The sequence below is a fragment of the Loxodonta africana genome, chromosome 23 (genome assembly GCF_030014295.1).
Source record: "Loxodonta africana isolate mLoxAfr1 chromosome 23, mLoxAfr1.hap2, whole genome shotgun sequence".
NCBI classification, from domain to species: Eukaryota; Metazoa; Chordata; class Mammalia; order Proboscidea; family Elephantidae; genus Loxodonta; species Loxodonta africana.
Window position 1 is genome coordinate 19,268,533 of NC_087364.1, and position 12,521 is coordinate 19,281,053.

General features: G+C 38.5%; 1 protein-coding gene across 5 annotated transcripts in view; it reads right to left on the bottom strand.

The window, feature by feature from the left end:
* PAN3 (poly(A) specific ribonuclease subunit PAN3) overlaps positions 1-12,521 on the bottom strand; it is a 173,093-nt gene that overhangs the window by 30,985 nt on the left and 129,587 nt on the right. For all 5 annotated transcript variants that reach the window (XR_010319105.1, XM_064275300.1, XM_064275299.1 and 2 more), the window contains 3 exons: positions 1,170-1,331; positions 823-939; positions 636-737 (listed from right to left, as the gene is read on the bottom strand). Coding sequence is in view for 4 of the 5 variants with exons in the window: in XM_064275300.1 (XP_064131370.1) it covers positions 636-737; positions 823-939; positions 1,170-1,331 (381 nt within the window). In the remaining variant the exon portion in view is untranslated. The remainder of the gene's footprint in view (positions 1-635; positions 738-822; positions 940-1,169; positions 1,332-12,521) is intronic.

A 12,521-nucleotide genomic window follows, 5' to 3' on the forward strand; every position in this document is an offset into this window, starting at 1 on the left:
ATATATATATTTTTCACCACATTAAAATAAAAAAAGACAATTACTTGAAAATCTATCTGTAAGACTGACTCCTTAAGTAACACGGAATCCTACCTTTAAACAAGAACATTTGTTTACGGAAATAAGCACATAAATGATACCGTCACATTAGACTACGAGAAAGTCACTAAAAACATATTTGGAAAATATAAAAATTAGGGGGAAAATAGCTATTATCATGATAGACGGAAATATAATATGATAAAAAAAAGCATAATAATGCAAAAAAAAAAAAAAAAAGATGGCAAAGTGAAGAGATTATTTTCCTTTCTACTTTACTGGATTTTCCAAATCATCTTTATTCCGAAAGCACTACATTTTTAATAGAAAAAAGAAAATTTTTAAGAGGAAAAGCTTTTTTATCATCCCTTCCAACATGAGATACTGGCGAGTCTTCCATAACCCATCTCAGTCTCAGTATACACACACAATGCATTATCTCCTAACTTCTTGCAGACCAACTTCATGTCTCTGAGATGCTTCTTTGTAAGTGAACGATTATGGAGATGAATTTACGTTTATTTTAAAATACAAAACCACTCTTCCACAGAGAAAAAGAATCTGTCAAAACAGGCTTGTCTGCCTCTTTCTCTTACCCCACTTTCTCTTTGTGAAATAGGCATCAGCGTTAGGGTCGTTAAAGTGTCTGCTCATCACAGTTTCTCCTCCAGCATGGAAATCATATGCAAACACGAGAGCTGAAATACAGCACCAACACTCATCACCGCAATCTGCCTTCAAATGATGAAGCCCCCAGCAGAAAGACAACCACCAATTACTCACAAGGTTCTGCAAATGCTTTAGTGGTGAACACTTCCCGCAAGGTTACAATATTTGAGTGCTGGATTTTTTTCCACATATCAACCAACACCATGCACTTTGTGTTAACAAGACGAAAACCTGAAAAAGAAAGTTTTTCTACTACAGTAAACTGTAAACAATACCACCCCTTATTCCATCAGAAACGTGAAGTAAAAAAAAACATTATACATCACTTATTAGGTACTGCTCTCCAAATAAAATACTGCCCTTAAAAGTCAAATATTAAATAAATCAAGATATTCAGGAAGGTTTGAATAACCTGAGCCTCAATAACATGCTTACAAAAGAGGATCATTTCTTTTGCTTACCATGTATCCTCCGAAGGCAATATGGCAGATCATCTTTACTATTTACAGCTTTGTAGCAAGATGTAATGTACCCAAAATTACTTGATTTCTGTATCCGGTTGGGTGGTGGCAGTGGTTCTAGAGGGAACAGGCTATGGTAGCTGTCAACTTCTGTAGGGACGGCTAGAGTAATTCATAGGAAGATGACTTTAAATTGCAAACACTCAAATATCTCACAGTAATAAAGGTGAAATCAAACCTACCATAAACCACTCATGTATCACAATATACTTTTTATTGCAGAACTGTGTCTACATTCATAGTAATTCTATAAAACATGGTTTCAGGATCAATAAAAACAGGCAGCATAAAACAATCAAAGAAAACTAAACCTCATACACAAAAGTATTTCCTATCTTTGACAGCACAACATAAATTTTTTGATTTCTCAGTTATAAGCAACAATTTGAGCTATCACTTACAGATATTAAACATACCTGATTCTGATGTTGAGTAAAGGTAAATTTTTTTCTTTATATATTTCATCTTGTGCAAAATTTATTTAGATAATAAAGTTAAATATTCTTATTTTTTAAAGCAAAAAGAAATTCAAAACAAATAACATTAAATTGGGGAGTGTACATATTTGTGTGTGTGTGTGTGTATGTATGTATGTATGTATATATTTGGCAATCTGTATCAAAAGTCTACAAAACCAAGCCCTGGCTCATTAAGTACAACTCAAGGAACTGGTTCTGAGGAAACAGATACACAGCTAATACAGGTGGCTCACTGTAGTTTATTAATCATTAATAACAGTGGAAAAAATTCAAAGTGCAAATGTCTTACAGGGAGTTGGTTATGAACAAGTTATGGTTATAGTACAGCCATTCAGTGCAATTAACATAGTTTTAATCCTTAACAAAAACGAAAACAACTTTACCACCATGCCGTCCACGCTCCTCCAAGAAAGAAAAATTATGCTTACGAGTATATAATACATAGGATTTGCTCATAATATACTGTTAAGCACTGTAAACTATACATCTTGAATCCCCTTTTGATCTTGCATATAAAGTCTGGGAAGTTGTATACCAAGTGTATTCAGTGAGTGGTTTCTCTATAGGTTATAAATAAAAAACCTAACCCGTTGTCCTCCAGTCGATTCCAACTCAAAGCGACCCTATAGGACAGAGTAGAATTGCCCCATATGGTTTCCAAGGAGTACCCAGTGGATCAGAACTGCCTATCTTTTTGGTTAGCAGCCAAACTCTTAACCACTATAACACCAGGGTTTCCAATAGGCAGCTTATTTTCTCTTCTTTATGCTGCTATTTTCTAGAAGAAACATATACAGTGAAACCTAGGAGAGCCAGAACTCAATGGGGCTGCCTTAATTCTTCTGGGTCTCACCAGTTTTCTGCCTTTGACAGGGTGTTGTCTTACCACTTTTCTACTGCTCATTTTGGTAGAAAATATTTTAGTTTTCCTTCTGACGGGTTTCCGCCTTACGTAAGTTCTGGGATTTACTGTATTAGTTTATAATCCAGAAAAACATGTACTTTTTTTTTTAATGCTTCAAACACAATTACATTTTCCAACAGGATGGCTTCCATGCACTGTCTCGAATGACCTAGGAATGCTCTAGACACTTTAAGTGAAAAGGAGATTACTAAACACGCAATATATGTACAGAAAACCAACTAGAAAGAAATACCTGGGGATTTATAACACATATCTTGGGGGACACATTTCAATCCATAATGGATAACCTCATGGGACTGTCGTGAGAACTAAGGGGTAATGAGTGTAAAGTATTTGGCGAAGGCAAAGGACCATATTTAACCTATTCTCTAGATCAGTGACAGCTCCTGTGGAAGAGTGGTTAAGCACTTGGCTGTTAACCAAAAGGTCAGCAGTTCAAACCCACCAACAGAATGATAAGGCAGTCTGCTTCCATAAGCCTTAGAAACCTTATGGGACAGTTCTACTTTTTCATATAGGATCCCTATCAGTTGGAACTGACTGTACAGCAGTGCGTTTGGCTTTTTTGGGATACCTGTGGATGGAATCCCATCTAGGAATAGGGTTTTCTTTATTATGTTTACACCATATCAGCGTGGGGTGTGTCTTCAACTCCATCACTTTTGAGATATAAAAAGAACAGATTAGGCACAGAAACAAGGAAGCACAGGTGGGGGGAAGATCGCCACAAGATGACGACCAAGGAACCCACAAGGATCTTCTACCAGAACCAATGGAGAGAGAAAGCCTTCCTAGAGCCAGTACCCTGAATTCAGACTTCTAGCTTTCTAAACTGTGAGAAAATAAATTTATGTTCATTAAAGCCACCACTCGTGGTATTTTTGTTACATCAGCACTAAGAAAATTTAGACAGATCCTTACTTCATCATAAGGAAAATAAGAACCACAGAGCTAAAAGGGAGGCTGAGATTCAAATCCAGGGCACGCTGACTTTGTAGTCTGTGCTCTTAACCCCTAGGTGATATGGTGACCACAGTGTGAAACACAGAAGAGATGAAACTGAAAGAGGCACACTGCCATCGGATCACAGAAAATGCCGTGCTGTTGTAGCTGCTAGCTGCCGTAGGGTTGATTCCGACTCGTGGTGACCCAATGTGTGAAAGCAGAACTGCTCCACAGGGTTTCTAAGGCTGTGACCTTCAAGTAGCAATCACCAGGCCTGTCTTTCGAGGTGCCTCTAGGTGGGTTGGAAGCCCTGGAAGCGTAGAGATTAAGTGCTATGGCTGCTAACCAAGAGGTCGGCAGTTCAAATCCACCAGGTGCTCCTTGGAAACCCTATGGGGCAGTTCTACTCATAGGGTCGCTATGAGTAGGAATTGACTTGAGGGCACTGGGTTTGGTTTTGGGTTTCTAGGTGGGTTTGAACCACCAACCTTTCAGTTAGTAGTTGAGCACTTAATCATTTATGGCCGAAATGCCATACTACTAAGGACCTTGAAATTGATTATGCCAACAGTGGTATTCATGTGTGACAAAGAAACTGCGTGAGACATAATGCTGACAATTACTAAAAATCTTTCTCATCTCCTTTGATCCCCGCATTCACTTCAAGCAAGACATGCTGAGTCCTACAGAGCACAAGAAAAGATTCTGTGCTTCAGTGGAAAACTATACATCACCCAAAGGATATTCCTCAGGTGTCTGATCTGGGTTCTCTGAAAAACAGTTTACAACCCTGCAAATCGTAGATAATTGATAGCAATGCAAAACACCCTAACATTAACCTAGATCTAACCATACTGGTCCTTTCTACTAACTCCTGCCTTCCCTTTCTTTCTTTATTCTTCCTTTTTTTATAATTTACAGTGAAACCTATGAGAGCTGGAAATTGATGGAACTGCCTTCTTTTTCCAGGTAATGCAAATTTTCTGCCTTTGACAAGGTGCAGTCTTACCACTTTTCTATTGCTTGTTTTATTGTAAAATATTTGAATTTTCCTTTTCTGACAAGCTTCTGCTTTAACACAGTTTCCAGCTTTCACAGGTATTACTGTATTACATCTATATGTATTACTCAAAAATATGTACATATGTATGTATGCACGTGTACATATACATGCATATACATATACATGCTGTTATCGTTGTTATGTGCTGTCAAGTCAGTTCCGACTCATAGTGACCCTATGTACAACAGAAGGAGACACTGCCTGGGCGGTCCTGCACCATCCATACAATCATTGTTATGCTCCAGCCCACTGTTGCAGCCACTGTGTCAATCCATCTCATTGAGGGTCTTCCTCTTTTCCGCTGACCCTTTACTCTGCCAAGCATGATGTCCTTCTTCAGCGACTGATCCCTCCTGACAACATGTCCAAAGTATGTAAGATGCAGTCTCGCCAATCCATGCTTTTAAGGAGCACTCAGGTTCTACTTCTTCCAAGACAGGTTTGTTCGTTCTTTTGGCAGTCCATGGTATATTCAATATTCTTTGCCAACACCAAAATTCAAAGGCATCAATTCTTTTTCAGTCTTCCTTATTCATTGTCCACCTTTAACATGCATATGATGCAAATGAAAATACATGGCTTGGGTCAGGCGCACCTTATTCTTCAAGGTGACATCTTTGCTTTTAAACACTTTAAAGAGGTCCTTTGCAGCAGATTTGCCCAATGCAATGAGTCTTTTGATTTTTTGACTGCTGCTTGCATGGCTGTTGATTGTGGATCCAAGTAAAATAAAATCCTGGACAACTTCAATCTTTCCTTTGTTTATCATGATGTGGCTTATTGGTCCAGTTGTGAGGATTTTTGTTTTCTTTACGTTGAGGTGTAATCCATATTGAACACTGTGGTCTTTGATTTTCATCAGTAAGTGCTTCAAGTCTTCACCTTCAGCAAGCAAGGTTGTGTCATCTGCATATTACAGGTTGTTAATGAGTCTTCCTCCAATCCTGACGCCCTGTTCTTCTTAATATAGTCCAGCTTATTGGATTATTTGCTCAGCATACAGACTGAATAGGTATGGTGAGAGGATACAACCCTGACGCATACCTTTTCTGACTTTAAACCACTCAGTATTCCCTTGTTCTGTTCAAACAACTGCCTCTTCATCTATATACAGGTTCCTCATGAGCACAGTTAAGTGTTCTGGAATTCCCATTCTTCGCAATGTGGTCCATGATTTGTTATGATCCATAGATTTGAAAGTCTTTGCATAGTCAATAAAAAGCACAGGTAAACATCCTTCTGGTATTCTCTGCTTTCAGCCAGGATCCATCTGACATCAGCAATGATACTCGTGGTTCCACATGCTCTTCTGAATCCAGCCTGAATTTATGGCAGCTCCCTGTCAATATACTGTTACAGCCACTTTTGAGTGATCTTCAGCAAAATTTTGTTTGCATGTGATATTAATGATATTTTCTGAAAATTTCCACATTCGGTTGGATCACTTTTCTTGGGAACATGCATAAACATGGATCTCTTCCAGTGGGTTGGCCACGTAGCTGCCTTCCAAATCTCTTGGCATAGACAAGCGAGCAATTCCAGCACTGCATCCATTTGTTGAAACATCTCAACTGATATTCCATCAATTCCTGGAGCCTTGTTTTTCACCAATGCTGTGAGTACAGCTTGGACTTCTTCCTTCAGTACCATCAGTTCCTGATCATACGCTACCTCTTGAAATGGCTGAACGTTGACCTTCTTTTTGGTATAATGACTCAGTATTCCTTCTGTCCTCTTTTGATGCTTTCTGCATTGTTTAATATTTTCCACATAAAATCCTTCATTATTGCAACTTGAGGTTTGAACTTTTTCTTCAGTTCTTCCATCTTGAGAAAGGCCCAGCGTGTTCTTCCCCTTTGGCTTTCTATCTCCAGCTCTTTGCACGTGTCATTATAATACTTTGTCTTCTTGAGAGGTCCTCTGAAATCTTCTGTTCGATTCTTTTATTTCATCATTTCTTCCTTTTGCTTTAGCTGCTCGACATTCGGGAGCAAGTTTCAGAGTCTCCTCTGACATCCATCTTGGTCTTTTCTTTCTTTCCTGTCTTTTCAATGACCTCTTGCTTTTTTGATGTATGATGTCCTTGATGTCATTCCACAACTCGTCTGGTCTTCAGTCATTAGTGTTCAATGTGTCAAATCTATTCTTGAGATGGTCTCTAAATTCAGGTGGGATATACTCAAGGTTGTATTTTGGCTCTCATGGACTTGCTCTGATTTTCTTCAGTTTCACCTTGAACCTGCATATGAACAACTGATGGTCTGTTCTACAGTCTGCCCCTGGCCTTGTTCTGACTGATGATATCGAACTTTTCCATAGTATCTTTTCACGGATGTAGCCAATTTGATGCCTGTGTATTCCATCTGGTAAGGTCCATGTGTATAACTGCCATTTATGTTGGTGAAAAAAGGTATTTGCAATGAAGAAGTCAGTCTTACAAAATTCTATTATTTGATATCCGGCATTGTTTCCATCACCAAGGCCATATTTTCCACCTACTGATCCTTCTTTGTTTCCAACTTTTGCATTCCAGTCACCAGTAATTATCAATGCATCCTGATGCCATGTTCAATCAATTTCAGACTGCAGAAGCTGATAAAATCTTCAATTTCTTCATCTTTGGCTTTGGTGGTTGGTGTGTAAATTTAAATAACAATCGTATTAACTGGTCTTCCTTGTAGGCATATGGATATTACCCTATCACTGATAGCACTGTACTTCAGGACAGATCTTGACCGGTCAGTCTACTTCTGAAAAGAATTTGCCAGTGAAAACCTTATGAACAGCAGCGGAACACTGTCTGACACAGTGCCAGATGATGACATGTTGCAAGGCACTCAAAAGACAACTAGGGGAGAGCTGCCTCCTCAAAGTAGAGTCGGCCTTAACAATGTGGATGGAATAAAGCCTTTGGGACCTTCATCTGCTGATATGGCACAACTCAAAATGAGAAGAAACAGCTGCAAACATCCATTAATAATTGAAACCTGGAATGTATGAAGTATGAACCCAGGGAAATTGGAAATCGTCAAAAATGAAATGGAACATGTAAACATGGATATTTTAGGCATTAGTGAGCTGAAATGGACTGGTATTGGCCATTTTGAATCTGATAATCATATAGTCTGCTATTCCGGGAATGACAACTTGAAGAGGAGTGGTATTGCATTCATCATCAAAAAGAACACTTCAAGATCTATACATATACATAAACACCTATATATAAATTTTAGTCATTTAACTTTATAAAAAGGTATCATGCTACATCTAGTCTCTTGCAATTTACTTTTTTTTAACTTAATATTATATTGCTAAGATTCTTCCATATTGCATGTCAGTATAATGCCTTTATGTAAATTTCTGTGTAATAATTCCACTGTCTGATTGTATCAGATAATTCATCCACTGACCTTTGGATAAGCATTTGGATTGTTCATGATTTCTGCTATTGTGAGCAGTGATGCTATGAACATCTTGTACATTTTCTAACTGAAAATATATAGCAGTTTATATCTAGAAGTAAAACTGTTAGGCCATAGGGTATATCGATTGATGTTAAACTTGAGTTTTTCAAAGTGGTTGCAGGTTCACCAATTTATACTACCATCAGTAATATATGTAAGAACATGTAGATTCATATTCTAATACTCTCATTTTTAGGCTTAAAATTTTTTGCCAACATTGAGTTGTAAATGGTATCTCATCTGTATTTCTCTAATCATCAATGGGTACTGGGTTAATCATCAGTGATATTCAACATCTCTTCATCTATTTATTGATCATACTCTTCTGCGAAATTCCTATTCCTACCCTCCGGTCATTTGTCTAATTAGTTCTCTGTGATCTTACTGATTCATAAGAGTTCATTTTAGATTCTTCATACTAAGCCTTTGTCAGTTGTATAGACTGCAAATACCTTCTTCCAAGTTTTTTTGTTGTTGTTTGTTTTTAACCATAAGGTATCTTTTTATAGTTTATAATTTTAATTTAGTAAAACTTACCAGTATTTCTGTATGTCCTATACAGAAAATCCTAATTTACTGAAATGTTGAATTCACTTATAGTACGAGTTTCAGGGTTCCATTTTAGATATTTAAACTTTTAATCTATTTGGAGGTGATATTTAATATGGTTTGAGATAATGATCCAATTTTATCTTTTCCATACAGAAAACTATCTTCTCCAACTCCTTCCTTACCCCATGATATGCAACCTCTATGTCAGGAACGTGTATGTACAAACACCTACAATGTAGAAGTGGTAACGCGTAAAGGCTGGAAGAGTTTTAAGGTGCCTAATAGTAAAAGCCTAGATTGCCCTGAAGAGACTGTTGGTAGAATTGTGGATATCAAAGGCAATTCTGGTGAGGGCTCAGAAGGAAGTAAAGACAGCCATAGAAAAAGTGTCTATCATCTTAGAGAATACATATGGCACCAGCAACAGGCTGTTGCTAGACACGTGGATGTTAAACGTGCTTCTGGTGGGATCTTAAAAGGAAATGAACATGTGACTGGATAATGGAGGAAAGGCAATGCTTTCTACACAGTGGCAAAGAAACTGACTGAATTATGTTCAAATGTTTGGTGAAAGGTAGAACTTATAAGTGATGAATCTGGATACACGTACTCTCTGACTTACGATGTATCCGAGTTATAATGAGCTACACTTAAAACCGTCTGTGGTTTTTTTGTTTGTTTGTTTTTGGCACATCTTATTGTTAGTAATATATATTACATCAATGTTGCAGCACGTTATTTGCTGATGTTATCATTCTCTGGTGTTCACTTGCAGACATTCACAGAACAGATTTATAAAAATACTGATAAAAAAAAAAAAAACTTAAGAGGTATTCAACCTAGGTCAGAACTGACATCACTGGAACAGAATTCCACAGTAAGTCGGGGACTACCTATATTTCCCTGACGAGATTTCTAAGCAAGATCTTGAAGGGGTAGTGTCATTTTTCCTTGCCACTTATAATAAAATGTAAGAGAAAAGAGATGGACTTAAAAACGAACCTTGCAAAATGAGAACAAAACTTAAAAGATTTGGAAAATTCTGTTGTACAAACTAATGACACGTATCCTAGAATGTTCTCCAAGGATGTGACTACACCATCTTTTGTTAAAGAGATAAAGCCAGTGAAGGATGGAACTAATCAACTACCATAGCAGAAAACTCACCAGTTTTTACTGAAGGGGACAGAGAAAAGAATGAAAGGGAAGAAAGCTGTCTGCCTCTTGGAATTCTACAGGCAGGAAACAGGCCAAAGGAGCTACATCTGTTGTCCTCCAAGAAAAGAAAAGGACTATCCCTTGAGCAACTCGGAGATCAGCAGAACTGTTGGAAGGAGCATGCGAGGCAGGGCTGCTTCGGTTTCAAAGGGTAGGGCCACAGCCCCCTAGGTTTCAAAGAGACAGACCTTCACCAGCTCAGTTCCAGAATGTGAGGTGGTATTCACAAGCATCGAGGGGATGAGGCTGCTTCCCAGAGCTGAGGGGGCCAGGATGCCATGTCCAAGGGGCAGAAAATGGGGCCTGCTAGGGCTGAGGGAATGGGGCCACCACTCAGATGGACCAGGAAAATGGGGCTGCCCAAGGCCAAAGGAACAGAGCTGCCAACCCAGTGGGCCTGGAAGGCAGGGTTGAAGCCCAGGGCTCAGGGGCCTCTACCTAGAATCCAGAGGGTAGGGCCATTGTCCAGAGGGTCACAGAGAGGGTTATTTTTAAAACTTGAGAGCTAATGTAATTTGTTCTGCTGGGTTTTGGACTTGTTTGTTGCCTGTTATCCCTTCTTTCCCCCCAATTTCTCCCATTTGTAATAAAAATGTCTATCTTGTGCCTGTTCTACCATTGTACTTTGGACGCAACTAACTTGTATTCTAGATTTCACAGGTTCACAGATGAAAAGGAATCTTGCCTCAGGATGGAATATGCCTGAAGTCTCACCTATATTTGATTTAGATGATTCAGAAGACAAAATTTTGGACTTGGAGTTGATTTAAGACTTTTAGGATGATGTGATGGCGTGAATGTGTTTTGCATGTGGCAAGGACATGATTTTTTGGGGACCAAATGGTAGGATGTTATGGCTTGCACTGTGTTCCCCTAAAAGATGTATTGTAAATCCTAACCTCTATGCCTTTGGTTATAATCTCATTTGGGAATGGGCTGTCTTTGTTATGTTAATGAGGTAGTATCAATTTAGGGCATATCTTAAGTCCACCTCTTGTGAGATATAAGAGAGATTCAACAAGCAAAGAAGCAAACAAAGACGGGGGAAGGCAGATGGCAAGCCACATGGAGATCTCCAAGGAACCAAGAAACTGAATCTGAAGAGACAAGGTCCCTTCCCCAGAGTCAATAGAGAGAGAAAGCCTCTCCCTAGAGCTAGAGCCCTGAATTCAGACTTCTAGCCTCCTAAACTATAAGAAAATAAACTTCTGCTTGATAAAGCCATTCATCAGTGGTATTTCTATTATAGCAGCACTAGAGAACTAAGACAAGCATCTTCTCTTTTAATCATATTTTTAAGTTATTTGCAACTGGTCCCAGCAGCCCTGGTGGCGCAATGGTTAGGTACTTGGCTGCTAAACGAAAAGTCGGTGGTTCGAACCCACCAGCCACTCCATGGGAGAAAGATGTGGCAGCCTGCTTTCTTAAAGATCACAGTCTTGGAAACCTGTCCTATGGGGTTGCTGTGAGTCCGATCAACTTGACAGCAATGGGTTTTTGAGGGTTTTTTTTTTTTTTTTGGCTACTGGTCCATAGAAATGAAACTGATGTGTATTCATCTTATATCCAGCCATCTTCAAATTTCAAATATTGTCTAATCTACAATCATATCATCTGCAGATGACAAGTTTGTATTCTATTTTCCAAACTTTCTGCATCCAATTTTTCTTTTTTCATTTTGCCCTGCCTAGGGTCTCAACAAGAAACCCTGGTGGCGCAGTGGTTACGTGCTACAGCTGCTAACCAAAGGGTCGGCAGTTCAAATCTACCATGTGCTCCTTGGAAACTCTATGGGGCAGTTCTACTCTGTCCTATAGGGTTGCTATGAGCCAGAATCGACTTGACGGCACTGGGTTTTGTTTGGTTTTGGTTTTAGGATCTCAAACAGAATGTTAAATAATCAATAAGTTTTCCAACCTGAACACTTCAAAGGCTATGACATGTAAGTCTCCCCAGTCTCCATCTAAACTGGGAAGATCAGTCTGCAGCTGTAATAGCCAGACATATTCCTTTTAATTCTTCAAGAAGATGTACATTGGACTGTGCTGTATCTTTGATTAGAAATAGGTGCTGAGATTATCTCTACTGCAAATTTATTCCTACTATATTATTTATAAAGTTTTGGTAAATTACGCCACATTTAATTCTGCTACATAAAAGTAAGCTAGAAGAGAAATTTTAATGTTCTCTGAGAAGCATGTAATACAGTCTGGAAAACCTGGGTTCAAATCCTGACTCAGTCAGCAATTTAATAGCCACTGGTCCTACAGGTAAATTACTTAACCCGTCGGTTTCACTTTTCCCCACATGCAAAATGGAGATGTTAAGTACCTATGTCACAGGGTTATTGCAAGGAATAAAGTACTTAATTAGTGCACTGTACGGCACATAGTAGTTTCAATAATAATAACCCTCTCCCTAAGCCCTCAGTGTAATTCAAAATTAGAAGTTCATTAAGTACCTATGTTTTATCAAGTTTTCTGAGGTAATATTCTAGTTCACATATTTATTAATATTAATATTCTAATAAATTACCTCGCAACTAACTAAACTTTCTGCTGAACTAGAATACTGCCACATGTAAAACTGATTGAAATAAGCTGGATGATCAATGGCACCTAGGAACTCTTCTTAAATGGACTGCAG